Raw genomic sequence first — 23216 nt, 5'->3', positions numbered from 1 at the left:
TTTTTTTTTTTTTTTTTTTTTTTAATGCAAGATAGTTGGAATCATCCTAGATATTATTGTACTGCCGGATTTTTCTCTTTTTTAGTAAAAACAAAACTTAAGTAACATGTGATATCCAGTTAATTTACTCAACCGCTAATTATTTATTGAAATATTAGGAAAACGGGAAGTAATGGCAATGTACTGCAATGCATGTGCTTATATATAACCTGGTGTGTGTCTGACCATGGAATCTATATAACCGGAAGTAATGGCAATGTACTGCAATGCGTGTGCTTATATATAACTTGGTGTGTGGTCAGACACACACCAAGTTATATAAAAGCACACGCATTGCAGTACATTGCCATTACTTGGTGTGTGTTTAACTCAGAATAAATTCCTAGAAGTAGAATAGTTAGGTGGAAATGTGGGAGCATTTAAAAAAGATTTCTGATAAATTTTACAAATGACTCTCCAGAAAATTCAGATCTGTTTACATGCCTAGAAGCAGGGTAGGTATATAGCTGCATGTTGTCTGTGATACCCCTCTACTTGAACACCCAGGGATAGAACCCAAATCTTCCATGAGGCATTACCTGCGATGAGGTAGCTGCGTCTCCTTGATTTGACTCTGTAAAATGTCATTACCAAAACCAAAAGCATCAAAATCACCGAAAGTAGAATAATCCAGAGAGCTATGCTTTGACTTGGTTCTAAATAATAGTAAAAACAAAATAAAACAAAACATAGTAAGCTGGAAGAAAAATTACCAAAAAAAAAAAAAGCATGTGTGTGGGTGGGTAGAGTATGTTTACTATTTTAAAAAACTAGTTGTTTCTGCCTTCTGGGAGGTGGGCAAATATCATATTAGTGATAACATTTTTCATAATGAAAAGACCCATTAAAGAGCCCTGTCTGGATCACAGCATTTCTCATGAGCATAAATAATATTTCCAGTCTCAATGTCTCTATTGTGGGAAACCTGAAAAAGCTATTATATTAACCAATTTTGGGCTTAGTCAGGGTGGGAGTCGGAAGAGGAAAAGATCTGAAAATCTGAGAGGCAATGGGTCTATTACGCATTTTAAGTTTCCCTTGTTATATATTGTATTAAAGAGAATGAATACACTTTTACAAAGGAATAACTATGACTATAAACTAGACTCAGTCCAGCGTTCTCCTTGGGGGATGAAGGGAGGGTGCAGTTCACTCCTGGCTTGGAGAAGTCAGGGTCCTAGAGAAATAGTGACGACAAGTGCAGAGGTGATGAGAAGACCTAAGTAAGAGCCATGGTCTTGAGTGAGAGGTGCAGGCAATTACAGGGATAATAGTGCTCGGAACTCCTCAGGAATAACTGGAGAAACCTGAACATTTCCCAGAATCTTGGTTGGAACTAGAATCATAATTCGTATTAAAAGAAATGAGGACCCCCAAAAGGCAGAAACTTGGAGACGGTGAGTACCAAAATCATAACTTGCTAATCTTGTGATCTATATTCTACCAAAGAGTGGGGAGCAAGTGTTAGAGCACAAAGCCTAATTCAAGGGAAAAAATGTTTATGGTTATTCTTTAAGAACAGCTCAATTTTTAAGAACATACTCTTAAAAATATTTTACAACCAATAAAACATTAACCTCTCCATATATCTGAATTCTATACCCATGTAAAGAAGGAGCAATTTAGAAATGTTAAGTTGACTTTCTAAAGTGTTTTCATATGCATATTTTTCCTCCCTAAGAAAATCCTGCAAAATATAGCTGCTTCTTTATCTATGACCTTCAGTTCTCCCACCTGTAAAGAGATTTGCTCAAGGTCTCATATTGATTTAGCAGCAAAACTTAGCAAGATTTAATTCCATTCAATCCAGCACAACCTTTATCGAGCAGATCTAGACTCTAGGAATCATAAGCACCCCTACCTGGGCCTCCTTTTCAAATGTTCAAGTATCTCGTGGACAAGGCTACAAGTAGAAAATTGCAATTCAGAATAGAAAACCAAGTTTCCTTGAAAGAGTAGCATTTTGTGAGGAACCAGGACTATTTGCCCTGTTCTCCTCCCTGCGGGGGCAGCTCCTGCTACAGACTTTTTCCTGGAGGAAGTTTGAGAAGATCCTCCTCTAGTCTCAACTGGCCAGGGATTGCTTAGGAATGGGAGATTCTGAAACGCTTTTCTTTGTCAGAGATAAATTAGTCCTGATACTTCCTTTTGTGCAAACTGAAAATTAGATCTCTGCTTAGAAAGATGAGCTATATGTAGTCTTTAGACCACTTCTTCCTGATTATTTTTCTACACTCCAAAATGAATCCAACATTTAAAAAACAGGATGTACGCTTAACTGCATTTTACATAAACTGACACTCCTATGTTGGAGGAATATTAACCAATAGGAGCTTCAAATACATCCTAGTTTTTGGTACTCTCAAAGTGTCAACTCTATAAAGGAAGTGTTCTTTCTCGGTGTCTAGAAAACCACTCGACTTAAAGAAAACTCTGCATTCTTATTCCCAATTCTTACCACACAGCGTCACCAAACCTCCAAATCTGTTATTCCTAAATTTTACAACTAGAATGATAGTTTTTCCAAAACATGTTACACTGACTCAAATATCTTTAATGAATAAAAAGAGAGGTGTCATGGTCTCCCATGATGTCAAGTTGCTAGTTTAAGGATAAGGGGATCAACCAACCCACCTAGAAAGTCAACTTCATGAGTACACATTCTATGACTCTATGGGTAGAGTTTAGAACTATTTTATGTATGTATGTATATACGTATTTATTTTTTAATTTTTTTAGGCGTGGCAACACTTGGTTGACCTTACAGATTGAAAGGAACTTGTCAGTTTACAATCCGTTATTTTTTTTTTTTTATGCCTACAGCACCTGGTCTTCCTAGGTAGCCTCCCATCCAAGTACTAACCAGGCCTGATCCTGCTTAGCTTCCGAGATCAGATGGGATCGGGCTTGTTCAGGGTAGCACGACCATAGACTTCTAAAACTATTTTAAATCAGTTTTGACATTTAACTATCAATAGAAGTAAAAGAAATGAGCTACATCAGGCATATACTTAGTGTTTTCAATGTCCTTTGCTGATTCCACCAGATTCGCAGATCATGCTTCCCCAGCATCCAGCAGAGTCCCAATTCTAACTTCCTACTGTGCCTCAACTCCTCAAACCTTAGGCCCTAAGGTACATATTAGTCACAGGGGTGAGCCAGGAATTGAAGGTGCTCAGCCCAGAGTCACAAAAAATGTAAGTTCCCATTTCATTTCTGAAGCCCTGAAAAGAAAATTTTATGAATTTTCTTTTTTCCTCAATGCAGGACTTGTGTGTGGTGTCTACCATCTTGACCAGAAGTATCCCTGTAAATAACATTTTCAGAAATACTAATCAAAGGTATTTTTTAAATGCCAACCTGGTTTCCCTGTTTAATATTTACAGCTCTACTGCTATAGCCAAAACCCATTATCCAACCCTACTTGTAACTTACCTACATGCACTGTTTGAAAGGTGAGAGAAGTATATTTGCTTGAAGAAATATTGCATAAGTATTCCCCACTGTCTAAAGGACTAAGGTCCCTCAAGGTCAAAGAGAAGTCACTTTGGTTTATTAGTTCTTTGCTCCATAGAAGTCGGGGTTCATTGTTAACTGCATTTTGTGAGGAACTCAGAAAGTAAGCCAGGACAGAGAAAGTCTCACTTTTCATCCTGGACCAAGTGACTACGAAGTCTTGATTTGGTAGAAAAAGGTAGTTGGCAAGTTCGCATGAGAGTAAAACGTTTTCCCTTTGCATTTTACGAAGGCCATCTAAGAACAGGATAGAAAAGGAAACATCAATGAAAATAAAATTTTCAAATGAATTTTTTAAGTTTTTAGAAATACTTTTGAAAATACCTTCTTAAAGAGCCATCAGATATTTGTGCTGTGAACTTTCTTAAAAGCTCCCACCAAGTTTAGGCCTTCAAGGAGGCCAAAGCTTGAGCAAGCTAGGGAGAGGTGACACGCCTGGGTTTTAACTCCTACAACCTGACAGTGAGCACTCAAGCATGGGCACCCAATATTCACATTGCTACCAGGTACCAACCTTTTAAACTCACTGTTCTTCTATTGACCTCTCAAGTGCTGGTGTTTCCTAGGACTCCACACTTGTCACTCTATCTGCTCCCTAGTAGTCTGTTACTTCTATGGTCTCAACCGCTTCTTAATTTTTCCTTCTGCAAAGTCTCTTTCCTGCACATAAGAAGACATTTCCAACTATGTGCAGGTAATCCTCCACTGAACTGAGCTCTTTTAGAGCAGGTACTCTGCTGCGTATTCTTGGCCTGCTCCTCCAGATCAGCTGCATCTCGTCCTTCCTGTTCTGGACTTCTGTAGGCTGACCTCTGTGGACTACCATGGATTATTCTCTCTGGCTCTAGATTCACTCGCTTTCCAGTCCACCTGCAAGAGAGTGATGCCAAAGCAGGCTATCTAAAATGCAAGACCAGGATCTCTCTGATGCTTCCACCAATCCTCCTTAACAAGAGGTAGAAGGCCTTTCATCTGTTTTTTGCATTCCTCTTCAGGCTTACCTTTTGATATTTAAGCTTTGCCCTCAACCACTTAAACTTCCATAAATCCAGTGAATTACGATGTTGGGCCCACTCTCAAATGAGCAAGGGAAAACACACATGTGTTTTTTTACCTGGAATGCCTACGTTGTCCTGGAACTTCCTACTACTCTTAAAATTCTGCCCTTATGCAACTTCCTTAAGCATATATTCTGTAACAACCTCATTCATACCCAATGACAGCAAAGAGAATTAATTGCTCCCTTTGTATGCTACCTTCCTGGTTTAGTTTTATTTTTCCATGTTTGCACTAGATGCTGTGGATCCAGAAATAGGAGTCACATTCTTAAGTTCACGGTCTGAGAGTGACAACGCTTGGTACATAACAGAGCTTCAAGACAAAATAGCATGGAGCCAAAGGACCTGTTGGTGCTTCAGGATACTCAGCTCTGAATAAACATGAGAAAATACAATTTTCCATAGAAAATATTTACAATTTAATTTTAACATTTTTAATCATTGCCCATGTTTCCATTGCTGCTTGGCTGATGAAAAGTGAACATTGGGTACCCATGTCTTTAGCACTCAAATCATATAAAGATGGTGAATCACTTATATTTTTAGTGTCTTCTTAGTGAGCATTTTGAGAATATGAAACTCAGAAGAAGAAAAAGCCAAAAAGGATAGTTAATCTCCACTTTCCCTATATAATGGAGACTTACAGAAAAATTTTGCTTTGCTCCTAATGACATGTAAAACAATTTTCCTTGCTATTAGATAGGCAGTGTCAAATAAATATTTCTTCCCCTTAATCTTTTCTTAAATGGTAGCTTATAGAGGTTGAACAGATTTTGGGCTTGTTGAAACAAATGAGAGGAAAGAATATTAAAAACTGCTCATGCAATGATAGAAGTTCTGATAAAGATGAATGGGCAAATACTACGTGAAGAGACTAAAGAGACACAATGATACGAATTAATTTTGTTTAGGGGCAAGATTGCCAAGAATCAGAGGTGGTGATCTGATAATACACAAACACTCGTTCCTTCTCCTCTGATCTTTTAAAGTGCAATGCAAGTAGAAAACACTCTTTAGAGGATGAACCATAGAGAAATACAGTAATACTAATGAATAGATTTGCTACTCTCCATTTCAAAAATATTTTCCTTTAACTCAAACAACTGGCAAGGTAAGGTTTACTTACATTTTATCAATGAAGAACTCATGCTCAGAAGTAAAAACGATTGCTTAAGGTAATACAGTCAGTAAACGTTAGACATGGGACTCCAGTCCCAGTCTTCTAACTGTTGCAGTTATATTTATTTCCTTTATTTTATGTTCCTTTCTTTCCCTGTAAATCAATCCCTGTTCCCTCCCACCCTCTGACATAGTACATGTACACAGAAAGCCCCATGGAGCCTACCTTTCATCGTCCATCTCCCTGACCATGTTTGCTTCAGCAATGAATTTTCAATAGTACATTCATAAGTTGAATTTGATCCTGTAATATTTACTCTACTTTTAATACAAAAAGAACCAAAATCTCTGATTTCTTCTATATTGCTTTCAGAGACAGGTGTATTGTCCACTTGCCATGTGATGACTGGATAAGGAAAAACATGTAACACGCCACATATTAAGAAGCTGTGTGTGTTCCTCTTTTCATACTTGATCTCAGGTGTGACAAAAGCTATGGAAGAGAAAAAAAGGCACAAGAGGAACTGTCATCATTAGCTTCTTTTGAAGCCATCTGTGCAGAACATTTATTATAATACCCATGAAATGAAAAGCTAAGCTTTATGAGAAAAACTTGGCAGTTACTGAAAGGAAATACAAACAAAAACTGTAAAACCTTAAACTATAGCATCGTTATCTACAAGGGGAAAAAAGAACATTCATGGATACACAGCAACTAGCAACCTCAATTATCTAGAAGGAATTCTAAGAAGGACTCTAATGGCTTAGCTGAGCAAGCCAAACATAGGTGTTGAAGTCTATAAACTAGAGCCCTTGCAGCAGTCTAGACTCTTTGGGTACTGACACATAATTCTTAGATTTCTGAGTCAAGGTCTGAAGCAGCTAAATGGGACAGAGGGAGAAGGAATGAGTGCAGAATAAAACAGCCCATTAGAAAATGCCTCCCCCCACCCCTGATAAATAAATGGACAGATAAGTAAAGTTAATATGGACAGGAGATAAGTACAGTTGACTCTTGAACAACGTGAGTTTGAACTGTGTGGGTCCACTCATATGAGGATATTTTTCAATTGCCCTGTGTAGTTCAAATCCGTGCTGTTCAAGGGTCATCTGGGTGTTGGGAATCCACATATGCAGGGGGCTGACTTAAGTTTTGGGCAGAGTTTCAACAGCATGGGCGATCGGTACGCCTAACCCCTGTGTTGTTCAAGAGTCAACTATATATATTAAAATTGTGTTCATTTAGAAAACAGAAAAATGTAATTAATAATTCAATATTTTTAAACTGTCATACTGGCAGGAAATTTTGAGATTAATAATGAATGCTGATAAGACTAAGGGGGAAATGGATACTCTTATACTACTGATAAAAGTAATGTATTAAAATCTTCCAATACTTTTCTTTCTGATCACTTATTTCCCTATATTAAGTGTAAGGATGTTCATCACAACTTTTTTATAACATAAAACACTGGAAATGCTTGAATATTTACTTATGGGGTAAGGGGTGTATCAATCATAGCATGTCTATACTATGATATAATATTCGTTAAAAATGAGGTAGATTTGTATGTATTGACTTGGAAGGAATCCCATAGCATAACAAATTAAGAAAAAGACACTTCAGAAAACATGGAATGATATTATGTTTTATCAAACAATGATGTCATTGTTATGCATACTTACCTCCCACCTTTAGTACCACTTTGCTTATGATTTTTATAGATGTTGTTGCCACATAGCACATGTAACTTCCTTCATCCAGAAGGCTTAATCTTCTGAAGGATAGGGAGGCATTCCCATTGTGAATTTCCCCGTGGAAGAGGGATGTCCTGTTTGTGTACCTGGGATATTGCTTTTCCAAATGGTCACTGTCTTTGTAGTATGTGTGAACATTGTAATCTTGATTCTTCCAGTGAATTACAATGTTGGGCCCACTCTCAAATGAGCAAGGGAGAATTACATCTTCATTAAGTTCTCCAATGACTATTTTCTCATTCAGAGAACTACTATGACTGAAAAAACCTGAAAAGAATGTATACAAAATTAAGCAGTTCTGAAGAGAATTAATGATGGATGCTATCAAAGATATTAGGACTATCTAGAAGAACTATCATTACAGACCACATCATCAAGAACACTTGCTAGTCTACTAGAAACAAGCCATGAAGCTCTCTATTTGAGTTTCTGCAATTTTAATTGAATATCTGTTTGACTCATTGTAACTATGAGAATTAGCAATAGCTTAAAGCATAGAAACACTACATTGCTCCCCACATGATCAATAGTCTCATCTTTCCTCTGATCCTGGCCTGCTAGTTACTGGAAATTATGTATATCATGTAATAAAAGACTCCAGTTGATTTTTATTCCCTGAACACATTCACCTTTAACACCTACTATAACAATAACAAATTAGTTTATCCAGCTAGCTAAAGCCAACAGGCCCTTAAAGAATAGAACAAACTTAACTTGGTTGGGCTAGGAAATATTTGGAGCATGCAGAAAACAATCCTAGGTTCAGAAATCTGTTAGAAATATTCAGACAGTCTCAAGTGAGGGAGCACACAAATGAGAGCAGTCCAAAAGGAGAAATAAGTGACTCATTTATTTTGGCTTTAAGACAATTCTCAGGATATCCTATGAGTCAATGAAAACTAGTTAAGAAATATTATTTTGGATATAAATGTGGAAGTCCAATCCTCCTGACATACATACGTGTATTACTGTCTACTTCAGAAGTTGATTTTTAAAAGCAAATGGATTTCATGATCAAGGTTTCTGCAAAGAAAATATGCTTGGCCATTTCATAATCATTGAAGCCAGCATCCGGTTTCTTTGACCATTTCACAAAACGTTTTAAGTAGATTGTATGCCCTATGAATTCTATATTAGGACTAGAAAGGAGCTTATCTTGTAGACGATATAGTAAACTCCTTTAGACCTTGGCCAAGGCCACCCAAGATGAGAGAATTGGGAGCTCACGTGGCCCTGTCACAAAGTCTTTTTCCTTTGCCTCCTCCTCTGGGGTTTTTCCCCTCTGCCAAGTCCTACTTCTTTCCCTCAGAAGGACTTAATTTACTTCTGTATACAGTGCTAGAGGGACATGGATGGTATTATGCTGAAAGACATGGAAAGGTGGGCTAGAAAAGGAGTGGTTTTGTTGACCTCCCTAATTGCTCTACTAAACACCTCTAATCTTTTATCAGTTAATTAAAAATGTCTATCACAGGATCTAGCAAAGCTGATAATGCCTTCTGTCAAGTGTTGAGTAAATACCAAGCTTACACTATAAAAAATCAACCAATTAATCAAACTTGCCTTTCTAGTGATTTTATATCTGGTAGCAGATAACAGATTAGAAGGAGCCTTAATCAGAGTAGAAAAGAGAAAATATAATTTTTAATCTTCATGTAGACTTCCAGTCTGTTCCCTGTTTTTCACTAACTGATCTTTCAGAAAAGTTCACAATGTTATGACTATAGAGGAAACAGCCACCTTGCATTGTGTGCTCATGTTCCTATCAAATGATACAAATAACTAACACTTGGGTGTAATATAAAGAAACTTACCTTGAGATCCCCTTAGAAATGTTATAAGAATGAGGAGGAAAGACAGTACTGCCTTCATATCTTCTGGAGGTCATGTTAGTTATACCATCAAAGAGAAGCAAAATATGCATGTTATACATTTTAAGTGCAAACAGAATTGGGAGAATTAAAGTGTCTGACTATAGTGGATTAGTTCAATAAACTATGGTACTTCCACACAAATAATTCTCCTGCAGCCATTAAGATGATATTGTAAAAGAAAGTGCCATAGCATGGAAGGAGGTTCTTATTGTTATAAAAGGAGGAAATCAGATTATAATGAAACTTTTAAGTAGCATAGTCCCTTTTGAAAAGCACACACATTTCTGCACATAGGAGACTGACGTATCCCTAAAAATACACTAAAATGTTAACTCTGAAGAGCAGGTTTCGTATCTAATGCAGTGCCAAGTATATAACAGGTTCTGAAAAATGGCTGTTGAAAGAATAAAGATTTGGTATACGTTCAGCGGTGGTTCTCTGGATAATGGTTTTTGTCTGTTACTTTTAAAGCTCTCTACAATGAATGTGTACTGCCTTTATAGTAAATATACTAAAAACAAATTCGATGAAATATTAAATGCCAATGATGTTAACTGTGGTGTTACTTATAATTACACATAAAAAAACAAAACAAAACCTGTGAACATATTAAATGTCCAATAATTGTGCAAATCATAAGGCAGCCATTAAAATCATGGTTAATAGTTTCGAAAAATTTAAAAAGTAAAAAAATACAGATTGCGAAATGTATGCATACAACATAATTTCGAGTAGGTAAAGCACAACTGATTTTCTGGTGATGGGATTATAGATCATTTTTACTCTTAAAAAATTTGTTTAAAGAATAGCATACAGTAGTTTCAAAACTTCTGAAAAAAATTCTTAAAGAAGTTATTTGGGAGCTCTACCATCACATGATTGTATTTTAAATGTTACAGGGTATGAGATTTAAGAATGATTAAAGCTATCCTAAAAAATAAAATTAGATTCCTTCATTGCATTTTATCAAATTAAAACCTGTTAGATTAATAATTTATAGTTTCAATTTTACATTTTAAATACTAGGGGAAAATAATTAAATATACATCCTTGGGAGAGCACCTATTAAACATGACTGTACATTTTCTGCTATAGATACATCTGTATAAAAATTGGAAAAGCAATAAAAACATTAAAATACAAATAAATAGGGAAAACATTTGCAATATGACAAAGTTATCACTCCAATAGCTTCCATCTTTCCCAGAGCAAGAGCTAAAATGCTTGCCAAAGTAAAAACTTGTAAAATAGTATTAGTAATGAAATGAAGACCTTTATATTTCTTCCTATAGATGTATTTGTATATATAATACATGAAAAGACTTCACAATGATTATCTCTGAATAGTAAGGTTTCAAGTAATCATTGAGCTTATTTGTGAACATAGGGGTAGATATGTAAATACTTTTGACTTTTATAGACTTTTAAAAAATTAAGATTTAATCCGTCTCTTTCCAAGCAAAAATTAACTCCGCCTGGTTTTACGTAAATTTAAGGCATTTCATGTTCACTGTCCAAGATAGGTTCACCTCACTCTCCATGATTCTAGTATTTGCTACCTTTCTTTGAAACTTCCAACATCCTTTTTTCCCATCTCCCTTTAAGCTAATGCTCTTGCTTCTTTAATTAGTTACAATTATGGATACTCCCTCATCCACCCCCATTAACAGCTGTGTCCACTCTTTCTGCCTCCCCTTCTCCTCTTAACCAAGGCCAAATCTTTCATTATTGCTCAGTATCCCACATCTTTTTTTGCATTCTAGAAATTTATCCCTCAATTATATCCCTTGTCTACTATATTATCAGGTTCTCTCTCTCTAATTCAATCCTCTGAGTATAAACATTACAAAATGTTCCATCTTAAGAACGTGAAAAACAAAATAGTCTCCTCGACTCTTGATTAGCTATTTATCTATTTCTCAGTTCTATTAATTTCTTGAACTAATTGTCTAAATAGCCACCCCATTTCCCCTTTGCAGTCTCCCCTCAATCCACTCTGGGCCCATCTGCATGACATGTCATAAATTGCCCTTGTCAGTGTCAATGAAAACATCCATGTTGTCAAAAACAGTGGATACGATTGGTCCTCATGTTATTCAATCTCACGGCTGTATTCAACATAACTGGCTATTACTTTCCTCATGGAAGATTCTTCTCTTAGTTTCTGGATCACCATATTCTCCTAGTTTTTCCTTCCTCACTGCTGTTCTTCCTTAGTCCTTCACTGGACCCCCTCCTCTGCTTGCCCTATTTAGGTGAATTCCTCTATTCCGTGGCTCTGAATGTCATCTGTATATCAAGGATTCTCAAACTTATATACTGAGTCAAGGTCATATATTCAACTGCCCATGTGATCTGTTCATTTAGATGCCTTATAGGCATCGCAGAATTAACATAAGCCCTTGTTTCCACCTCATTCCCTTTACCATTGTCCCTGTTCCAACCTAAACAATACAACAAAAATTACCCTATTCCTCCTTCAGTCTTTAACTCAATAATTGATAACAAATCTTCCCAGTTGTGTAGGCCAAAAACTTAGAAATCAACTTTGACTTTTTCTTTCCCTCATGCCCATATCTAACCCATTCATCAGTTTTGTTTTTTGTTATTTTGTTTTTTGTTTTTTGGGGTTTTTTTTGCTACTGGATTAGACAAAACTACATTACTTATACACTTATCTCCAACTCTACTCTTACAATCCTGCTCCAAAGCCACTGAATATCTAAAATAGATATCTGGCTGATTACCCCTTTTCTACTCTTGCCTCCTTACAATCCACTGTCAACACAGCAGCCAAGAGTCATATTTTTAAAACATAAATCATTCAAAGGTATCCTTCTAATTAAATCCCTTCACTGGTTTCCCATCACACTTAAATACAAATTCTTAACTCTAACCTCTCTAGCCTTTTGTACTTTGGTTCTTGGTCCTGCCAGCCCCTCTAGCCTCTCCCATAACAGCCCAAAACATACTTCCAAAAGCCTTGTGAACACAAGTGTTCCAATTCAAGGGTCAGCATGAGTATAAGCCGAAAATTAGGCCCTTGAGAACTATATAATTCATGTCTTTTGAATAAAATGACAAATTACAGTAACCCATTTATCATCTAAGAATGAAAAAAAAAACTGTGAATAAAAAAAACATACTCAACCTCTTCTACACAAACGTTTGATTTAGCGCTGTTGAAATAATTTCAGCATTCAGCTAAGTGAAGCAGTTAATGAGTACTTGGCCCTATTTTTATGCCTAAGTTTTATTTTTAGACATTGATTTTCTTCCCCAAAAGCAGCATAAATCTTCCACCTTGGATTAAACTGAAGTTACCCAAGTTGCAATCAGCATCCTTACAAAAGGGCTCAAATGTTAGAAGCATCTTGTTCTGGTACGTTTTGGCTGGATTCCAGATGTCGGTGAGAAAGGCAAAAAGAGGCGGCCTCTGTAATGGAACATGGCAAAAAGAAATCTTGACGCTAGGACCAATCAGACAGAAGAGAAAATTGAGGCCATTCTACAAGCATAAAATAAAGAGCACAGAACAGCTACACTGTACCCCTCTTAATAGCTACAGACCAAATTGACTGCAGCCATCAGCACTAATTGTGACAGTGGTGAGAACTTCACTTGTGTTCAGGTCAGATTCTCTAGCCTGCACATCGGTAACACTCAAAGCTAGTTCCAGCCTCATAACCGCTGGCCTAGATGTGACCAGAGCCACATAACAAGTCAATTCTCTTTTTGAAAAACAAGAACGTTTCACATCACTTGCATCATGCCAGTTTACGTTATGAATTCCTTCAGGAAAAATAGCTACATTCTCCTCTGCATCGTTTTTCAATTCAGTGCTTCTCTACAGTGCTGATGGCACTGAGCCCATTTGTGAAGGAAGTCATAACAAAAGGAAAACTCTTAGTAGCATCCTAGGGATTTCCCCTTAGCATCCATTTAGATTTTAATAGGATTGACTTTGTTTAGATAGAAAATAAAAAGAACAATTTTAGGATTATCCTTGCTTTATTAAAAAAAAAAAAATTCTCCCCAATGTTTTACAGTGAAAATCTGCCACTTGAGGATTCATATATTGAGTTGAAACTGAAATTCTGGGGGTACTGGTTTGGCTCTAGGCTCTGTTTTTGTTTTTGTTTTGGGTGAGGAGTCTTTCTTGGTTTGTGTGTTTGGAACCAGATTAAAAGTATGTGCTAATACATTTTGGGGGAGGTGTAGAGGTACAGTTGCAGGGCAGAAAGAGTAAAGGAAAAGGGGAAGTGAAATAAGGAAAAAAGCAGAAACTAGGTGGTAGTGCCTTGGTTTCCACAGATTTAGAACAGAACACAGAGCCACAAGCTCAGTCTCAAAGGATGATCTCCAGGCATCTGCTACAGAACCACAGCACCTCAGAACAACCATAAGAGGAAGAGAGCAAAAGGAATTTATAGGTTTTCTCGATTGGTCAAAGTTTTCCCTCTGAGACTTTAACTCCTATGCTCTTCCTGGTTGTGTACCTGGCCCCTTGGGACAGACACTAAAGAAGCCAGATGTCATGCTTCACAGCATGACACTTTGAGTCTGGAAATACAGGGGAAAGGAAATCACAGCCTCCGAGAGTCTCTGTGGGTTACCCTGGGACTCTACAGCTATTGCATCTCTCACTATGGTAGGTACAGTGGAGGACATGCTGAACTTGGCCTCCCCAGGGGAGGCAGAGTCAGCTGCTGACATTTGAAAAGGAGGCAATGGCACTGGGGTAAGGGGTTTCTAACTAGTCGAGGGGCCAGGAAACAAGTAAGGCCAAAAAAATCTAGGGAGGCTCGTAAATTGGGTCCATTAAAAGTATTTCAAAAACACCACACATTTAATATCTGATATTTTGTATATTAGCAGACCATTAATCACCTGCTCAGATTCCCCCTGGTCACTTTTATCAGTTCAACTGTCATGCACGCATTGCTCAGCTACTACTACCTGCTCACATAACTGCAATCTTCTTCAGAGGATTGCCCTTAGGTGATGGAAGCTATGGTTCTAAGAGTTACACTCCTTCCCTACTCCCTGCTGCAGTGGTGGCTTCAAGGCAAGAGACAGTCTGTGGTCCACAGCCCCCCTGGGAATAAGGCTGAGACTTCACCTGAAGCCACATCCTCACTTAGCTTCTATCTCTGTTCCATCTGGCTTCCCACACTTCCTTACAGGTTTCTCCTAAAAACACTCCCTCATTATTTGTCCACAAATCCCCATCTCCGGTGGGGTTGGTCCCTAGAAGCAGAGCCTGAGATAAAGTACACGCGTAGGAAACCACATTACACAAGAGGGACCAGGGCACCACTGTGCTGGCAAGGACCATCTTCCAGTTCAGACTCCTATCACGGAAGGTTCTTCTCGACAAAATGACAGATTATATCATCCTCCTCAGTTTTGCTCTATACAAGAAAGAATATAGCTAGACAGAGTGGGGTTTTTTTTTGTTTTTTGTTTTGGTTGTTTGTTTAGCAAGAACACTGAAAAGCCAAGACAACAAACAAAAGAAAACATCAGGGTTAACAAGGCATATGGCAGGTGTTTTGTAGAGCACATAAAGGCAGTGAGCAATTGAACATGTCTCTCTATTCACTGAAATGAGTTTTGAACATGTGCAAATGTTAAGGTCTAGGTCTCCTGGAAATATTCACCTCTCCCTCTATAGAACACACCGATAGATGCCTAATGGCACACCAAATGCCTCTGGGAAGCTAGTCTGCTATGTCTGTGTTTTTCTGCTCCCATCAGTTCAGTGTATTATCATTAAATAATTTAACTAAATGTTGTTAATTGACTAAATGGGAAGACAAATGTGTTTCTCCAACAACTAAGTTGAAAAAGATGAATGAGTTAGAAGGCTAAATAAAAGCAAACCGCAAAGGAGGAGGGAAGAAAATTCTGGTATTGGATTAGGTGTGGGAGACACAATAGTGAAAGACTGAAAGCAAATTATAAAGATCTAGACGGAGTTGGACTCTTTTCTAACAACCTGAATGCAAAATTCTCTAGGTGCTTTCAAGAAACAAAAACTAGAAATACTGGATGGCACATTATTAATTTAGTTGGTGCAAGAAAGATAATTCAGGAAATCAAACAGCAGGCCCCATACTCAGAACAGGCCTTGATGTCCTCCACTCACAAAACCAGAAAATAGACATTGGTATATTTATATATTTTGAATGTTTCTAAAATTAAATTTAGATATCTTTTTTTAAAAGCCAGACCAACTACTGGACCTGATTATGTCACATGTAAGGATTTTGACTAAAGAAATGAAAGCTCTCAAATGATATGATGAATTTTCACCACAGATAATGGGAGGCAAGTTTCTATAACACAGAGGAGGAGCAGCAATATGTGGAGGCCAAAGAATCTGGGCTCAACTGTAATGGAAGCCTTCCTTCCTCACATTGGTTTAGGTTTATCACCTAATTCTGATATTAGAATCCCATTGTATGGTGATGTATCTACTGTTTCTCATTCTCCAATAGGAGATTAACCATTCTGATTCAGTCCCTGTATGTGCTTTTCAAATCCAAAAGAACTCCTCTTTGTATCTACTTATTAAGGTGTTGGGGTTGAGTGACCTACAACAGAATATCAGAATTAAGGATTTGGTGTGAAGAATAGCCAAAACCCAATCTTGACAAGAATTATTCCTAGCAGCACACTGCTTAGAGCTTTTATTAGGTAATGCTTTATAATAGGTTGCTTTCCTCCAGTGCTTGTGCCTATATACACCTGAATTAGAGGCTTTCAGTCCTTCGAATTTAAAGTTACAGCTAATCCAACTAGCTGGTGCACTGGGAACAACTGCTGGCCTTTCAAAGTACAGTAGTTATCAGGTTGGCTTTGTACCAGTGAGTTTTCTGTACAGTTCAGTGTCAGTTCTGCCAAATAACTTTTGTTTGTGAAGCGCCATTGCTTCAGCCATATGTCCTACTCACAATCCATTCCTAAATTAGGGTCAGAAAATGTTAAAGTTCTGAGAAACAAGAGAAAACAAAATACCTCAACTTTATCCTGACCTCCTAGGAAACAAAATTAGATCTTTCTTCGTATGGGACCCCACTCTGTCATCCCACAAGCTTACCATCTTTCCTGCCAATAAAAACATACAGCTTGAACACCTCCTATGGGTCACAAACTGTACAGGGATGAGTCAGACAGTCTCTACTCTGCCTGGCACTCAAAAATAGGTGAATTATATTAATAAATCATAATACAGAGATAAGGATTCCCGTTAAGTGCTATGCAAGGACAGAGGACGAATACTTGAGCTTCATGAGGGCAGGGTGTTAAGGGAAGCTTCTTGAAGCATCAGGTTTTTGAAGCTCAAGAGAAACTGGCCTGTAAAAGAGTAGAGAGAAATAGAGGAGGGAAGTTATTCTAGGTGGACAGTAGAACAAAGTTATATAGCTGCAAGAGAGAAAATACCAAGCAGGCCATGTGGAAGAGAAAAAGCTGGAAAGGTGTGCAAGGGCTAAGATCATGACCTTTCTTGCAAGCCACACTAAGGAAATAGAAAACTAATGAAAAAGTGAGATTTGTGTTTTAGAAAGATCACACCAGTAGGATTATAGCAGATAAGAGCCAGCCTGTAAGCATCAAGGAAGTAAATGTGATAGGAAACCATTTAAAAGCAAACTTTATAGTGTGAAAAGGATAAAATGTGAAAGAACACCGTGACAGAAACAGGTACCATTTTCCTCCTCCCTCACTAACAGAACTCCTTCTCTGTCTAGCCCTGTGCGACCACCTCTAGTTAAAAGGAGAACTGAGAAAGGGTAAGGAAAAGGAAAGGAGATGACCATGATCTGGCTCAGTGTGGGAGTGAGCATCCTCCACACTTGGGAAAGAAGGAGCTGGGGTGATGACCGTTGTGAAGAGCTGGGTTTGGGGAGGGGTGGAAAACAGTCAGAACTTCCAAACTTTCTTGGAAATTGAGAGTCCAGCAACTAAACATGTTTACACAACTCTTGAGTATGGAACCCCACTTATGTCTATATGTCTGCCTTTTCCTCCTCCTAACTCTGAGCCCAAGAGAAGTAGGAAAGTGTGGGCAGCCTCTTGCACTGCTTTGTATCCGAAATGAATTACAGGCATACCTCGTTTTATTGCATTTTGCTTGATTGCACTCCACAGATGTTGGGTGTTTTTTTCTTCCACCAGCCAAAAGATGATGACTCACTTTATTGTGACACTCACTTCACTGCAGTGGTCTGGAACCAAATCGGCAATATCTCCAAGGTATGCCTATACTAAAATTAAACTGGAAACAAACAAACGAACACATTTTGAGACCGTTTTGAACAATGGGACATAAACAGAGGTCTCTTGGGAGGATTTCTGTAGAAACTTTTATGTCCTTGTGAGAGAAATAGATGCAAGAGCTGAATGATGGCAAACCTGATCCGTCTACTTTCTGAGCATTGATTCAATGCCTGGAGCTGCAGCAGCCATTCTACAGATGTGAGGAAATAAGCATGAGGATTGAAAAGTCCATGTAACAAGAACGATAGAGCAGAAAGACAGAAAGATGGAAAGAACCTAGGTTGGTATTATTTTTGAGTCCCTGTACCTGCTTGTTCAGGATTCTCTACCTTTAAACTTCCTGTTAAGTAATACATTCGAACTGCTGTGAGTTGGACCTACAAATGTCTCCATACATTCCAAAGTGACAAAATAAAAATAACTCTTTTACCTGATGAAGAGGTACTGACGCAGGAAGCAGGCTCCATTTTTGTCTACATAAATAAATCAATGAATAAAATAATCTCTCCTACCACAACAAAATATTGAAAGATGTTATGTCATTTTTTAACAGAGTAAAGTGAGAGACATGCATTTGCTTGCTGATGGTAGAAAAACCAGTTTTAATCTTGAAGCTAAAACAAACATTAGTTACAAGCCTTTGGAAGTTTGTAGTAAGTTTAATGTGCCTTATGTTTTTTTATAGGAAGAGATTTCTAACAGCAGAACCACATTAACCTTAAATTTCCTATTTCTTTTTAGTGTCATCATTAAAAGGAAAATAAACTGATTCTCAGCAGAAACATTTCTTGCAAATATGGAAGTTTTCTATTATACAACTAGAAAAGAGTTTGGCTAGCTATTTTACTCTCCAGAGCCCCTGTTCCTATTTCTTTCAAAGAAAAAAGGAATAAATACTTGTTTTGAAGGGGCCTTTAAAAATAAGGCTATAAAGTAGTAAAGTAACTTCATAGTATACAATTAGGACATAAATGCCCTTCCCCCCACCCCAAGCATGTCCTCATGGCCTTGGTTCCCATACTTCTTAATTCTATAAACTACTCTAGTATCTTTCCATTTTATGTGTGCCAACAAAATCTGTTTTTTGCTTAAGGTAATTTAAATTTGGTTATTATAAAAGTGTTCTGACACCGAATCTTGCCCACTGCCATATTCACCTTCAATAATATTCACAGATATGAAAAAAAAATCTAAATAAGGCTTCATTTCCAACCTAGCAGGATGACAAAGATATAGGTAGGTAGGTAGGTAGGTACACACATAGATATCTACACATAGATATACATTTAATGTTCAGTTCTGGAAAAGATACTTGGAGAAATGGTGATAGTATACACTGATATACAACTCTCTGGAAAGTAATTTGGCAATATTTATTAAAATGCCTTTACAACAGCAAGACCTTCTCTATCATTTAAGGTGAGCTTAGTGACAAGCAACAGATTTAAAACTGAAGCAAGAGGAAAATTTATTAGAAGGACACAGGGGAACTCCAGAATTGAAGGAAGAACAACCAAGTTACAAAAAGAGCAGAGGCTCAGACAATTTCAGGAAAACCAACAACAGGAACCCTGGAGACTTCTTGAGTTCTGTTTTGTGGTGACTCAGATCCAATCGACTTCCACCTGAACAGTGAGCAGGTCACTGTTCTACTGTTCAAATGGGAGGGATGAAGCATTGGTTACATATTTCTACCCTTGGGAAAGTCAGCCATGGCAGGGAAGGAAGAGCTAAATACTATACACTCTGTTCATTGGTATATTTATATGCATGCACCGTTGGCTGCTCAACATACACACATGTTCCTGTGTAGTCACAGATGCTTCCACCTAACACCACCCAAATACTCTATGAACGACGGCAAACTCGCTCACCTCTTTCACAATGGGAAGTGGTCTGAAGTTACACACGGCTGCTTCATCCAAGAGTAATGGTATATTTCACAAAGCCATTGCTCATAAAGATCAGTGATTCTCATCTTTGTAGGAAAGAAATAGTAAGTTTTTGTTTCTAATCTGTCATGGACAAATTCATTGGGAAAATGCAATAAAAATGAATTGCTAAAAAATGAAATTAAAAAGAACATAAAAAGAATTGGTTTTTTATTATCACATACCACAGGCATAGAGATTTTGATACTAATTTGACAGAGTGATTTTACATGCTCTCTATTTCTAAACTTCTTGCATCATGAACCAGTAATAAATAGCTCACAGACTGGCACCAGCCTGCAGACCCTCCACTTTGAGTAGCTCTGCTTTAAATGATATCCATTCCCCCTCAACTTCTGCTTCAACGTATGGTCCAAAAGGAATAGAAATACTTTACCACCAACAACATGCTCTACACACGATATGGACAGAAGAGACTTTTTTTCTAAGTCATGTCACAACAAGGAAACAGGCCTTTTTTCTGCTCTCAAAATCTGCAAATCCTTTCTTTAAAATCCAGGTGCTTTTACTGCAATTCTCCTACAAGGAATTGCCACAGGCACCATTCAACATCCAGCTCTACCTCAGTCACTGCATTAATTTGCTTCAATGAGGAGACAACATATGGACAGCAGTTGCAATGAGAATCACCACCTGATTAAAAAAATGTTAGGCAGCTTTTCTGGCATCAGCTCCATCTTCTCCATGCCTTGAGCTCCCAACAGACAGACCTGCTAGGGTTCCAGCTTCCGCAAGGTGACCTCATCCCTGGGTTCTCAGCACAAATTCTTCTCACCAATTCCTACTGTATCCTAAGTTCCTCGCTATCACCTATTCGATTTTCTTACTTCTCTATCACCTGGTTTGCTGCATTAAATTCTCTCTGTTGTAAATACCTGAAGTGGATGTTATTCTCTCTGAAAGACTACCTGTAGATCAACTAGGTTTACTCACATTAGTCCCTGTAGGATGATAATTAACACATTTTTCTCTGAGTATATAATAGGAATATTTATCCTTTGCGACTTTTAGAGCCCCCAAATTAGCTTTCACCTCTTTTGTAAAGGCTGTTTAGATTAAAAGAACCAAATGGTAGTTATTTGCATACCCCATACCTTCAAAATAGCTGATCGAAAGCAATATCACATTCTAGGATATATTTAAAGGCTTGAAAGATGTACATGTGGATATTTATACCTTATTCCCATCCAGTTTAGACATTTCAAACATTGATGACAATTGAAAAGGTTTTATTTTTTATACAAAAAAAAAAAACAAAAAACAAACAACAACAACAACAACAACAAAACGAGCAAAAAATAGACTTTAAAGGCTGGCTCATCAATATAATTCCTAAAGATTTCATGTTTAATTTGAGCCAAAGATTTCTGCTTGTCTATTTCCTGAGCCCTGATTACTCTACTGCCTTTGGATCTCTGACCACACCCACTTGGAGTCTGCAATCACTCGGCTTCAGCCTGATTCCTAACTGCTGAGTTTAGGGATCCCATTTTCATTGCATCTCTTTTCTCTGCAATCGTAGCCCATAGTTAGCAATGTTCATTTTTAAAGGATTCTACAGCCTGTCTCAGCAATCTATTTCTTGTGGAAAGAAGATTCTTCTGAGATGCAAAAGCAAAACAGAATGAGAAGGAGGCATGCCATACACATATATATATATCCAAACTTATGTTTTTAGTTGTGCAGACTTTGAGAACAAGAAAAGCCTTAGGATGATAAAAGGGAAGGAATTCAATGTCACTTAGTGTAGGACAGCATTCAACAATGGTCTGCACTCACCAGGGCACCAAACATGAAATTAAAGCTGGCTGCTTAAGCTAGCACATTGAGTGCACACTATTTGGTAAGTATGATAGCAATAGTTTCAATAAATCTGAATTTCTGAAATTTCCTCTAAAATGCTTTCTTCACTATACCCTCTAAGGCATGTATGTGCTGAATTTAAATTAATCTTTGTTGCTGAGAGCACTAATGAAAAAGATATGGGATTGGGCCATGTACATTTGCCAGAGAAAATATAGGACATCAGATTAAATTTGAATTGAGATAAACAACCAACAATATTTCAATGTAAGTAAGTCCTGGGCAATATTTGGGACACACTCATACTAAAAAAATTCTTGATTGGTTATCTGGAATTTAAATTTAATTAAGAGTCTCGTGTTTTTATTTGCTATCTTCAGCAACTCTATTGGTGAGGGCAGCTGACATTATCTTCTTTTCAAATAAAAAAAATCTTAACTGCATTTGACTACCTGTCAATATATACTGGTTAAGAACCAAGGCTGTGGAGTGAAATTGCCTAGGTTTCAATTGCATCACCTCTACTCAATGACTGTTGACCTTGGACCAGTAACAGTTACATAACACGTGTGGCCAGCGTGCCTCGTCAATCTCCACTCTCTTGGCAACAGCTACCTGGACACAAAGAGCTTCACCCCAAGGTGATGCCCAGTTTCCTGAGGGTGAGAAGTTGATGAGCTATCTGGCTACCATTTACCATGAGCTCTTACATTTCTGTCCCAAAACATAGAAGGGAGCCTCACTGCCTTTCACCCCAGTAAGATTCAATGGCTAATACTGCCTTTCTCTAGGTGTCTGTAGTATGTAATCCCATCAGTATCAGCAAGGGCTTTCTTTTTCGATAACAATAGAAAGGAACCCAGAACAAGCTAAACATAAATTTTTGGGGAAAGAGTATAAGGTTATTCACATGACACAAGCGAGGGCACCACAGACCAGCTCCAGTAAGGAGAGGAGCAGGAGCAGTACAATGTCAGAACCAGGTGCAGAAGCATGAGGTCACTGCACCAGGACGCTACTTGAGGTGACCCCCTTTTTTCTGCCTCTGTCAGGTTTCCAAATCTTTTTTGATGGGTGGTAGGGTGCGGCTTGAATCCAGGTGTTCTATTCCTGGATCAGAATGATTAAGGACAAGGACTGAGAACAATGGCACAGCCAGAGACTCTTCGGGAATCAATGTCAGCTGGGCACACACCCCAGTTGGAGTCTATTGTAAGCTTTGCTTCAGCAACCCTATTAGGACTCTATTATAAGAAAATAATGAGAGATGTAATAGACATATGGACAAAGCTGTTTGTTACAGTGAGGAATTGAAAGCAATCTGAATGTCCAACAATAGGGAGAAGATTAAAACAACAATATGGGAGAATAAAATATGATATGTAATTATAATTATGGGGTTTTAAATGCTGAGTTGATATTTAATGTTATAGGAGGTTCTTGTATAAAATTTATAATGCATGTCAAAATTTTACAATGATTCCTTTTTGCCTAAGACTGGCAGGAAATACAAGAAAAATTCACTCACTAGTCTCACCACCCAGAGATAATTTTGCTGTTCACAGTTAAATAGCCTCCATTTTTCTAATGAGCTTGGAAATTATTTTTTTAATTAAGATTTCTGATTGCTTATGAATCAAGCTGCAACATGCTTTCCAAAATGGATGTTCATTGTTTCTTGAACAAGATACTCAAGAGAAAACAACCAACTTGGTTTCTCAAGTGCTTCATGCTTATCCCTACAGCTTGTTTTCCTTACAGCGAGCATCTGTGATTTCAGGATCCACGGAAATGCCATGTCTTTCATAAAA

The 23216-nt window shown here is 37.7% G+C and overlaps 1 protein-coding gene and 1 pseudogene across 21 annotated transcripts in view; both read right to left on the bottom strand.

Moving 5' to 3' along the window:
- The window catches only part of HHLA2 (HHLA2 member of B7 family), a 110086-nt gene that overhangs the window by 5284 nt on the left and 81586 nt on the right, over nt 1-23216 (bottom strand). For 9 of the 21 annotated variants that reach the window (XM_039856961.1, XM_039856963.1, XM_039856955.1 and 6 more), the window contains 8 exons: nt 19525-19628; nt 17485-17648; nt 12668-12800; nt 9305-9367; nt 7419-7757; nt 5959-6225; nt 3475-3792; nt 579-695 (listed from right to left, as the gene is read on the bottom strand). In XM_039856961.1, the coding sequence (XP_039712895.1) occupies nt 579-695; nt 3475-3792; nt 5959-6225; nt 7419-7757; nt 9305-9367; nt 12668-12737 (1174 nt within the window). In that variant the 5' untranslated portion in view covers nt 12738-12800; nt 17485-17648; nt 19525-19628. Of the gene's footprint in view, nt 1-578; nt 696-3474; nt 3793-5958; nt 6226-7418; nt 7758-9304; nt 9368-12667; nt 12801-17484; nt 17649-19524; nt 19666-23216 lie in introns of all 21 variants that reach the window. The other 12 variants (XM_039856966.1, XM_039856967.1, XM_039856970.1 and 9 more) reach the window with 12 other exon arrangements.
- LOC120598217 (uncharacterized) lies at nt 2854-2972 on the bottom strand (annotated as a pseudogene).

Source organism: Pteropus medius, unplaced genomic scaffold (assembly GCF_902729225.1).
Source record: "Pteropus medius unplaced genomic scaffold, Ma_sr-lr_union100, whole genome shotgun sequence".
NCBI classification, from domain to species: Eukaryota; Metazoa; Chordata; class Mammalia; order Chiroptera; family Pteropodidae; genus Pteropus; species Pteropus medius.
Note: the sequence above shows the minus strand (reverse complement) of the source record. Positions and strands in the feature narration are given on the sequence as shown.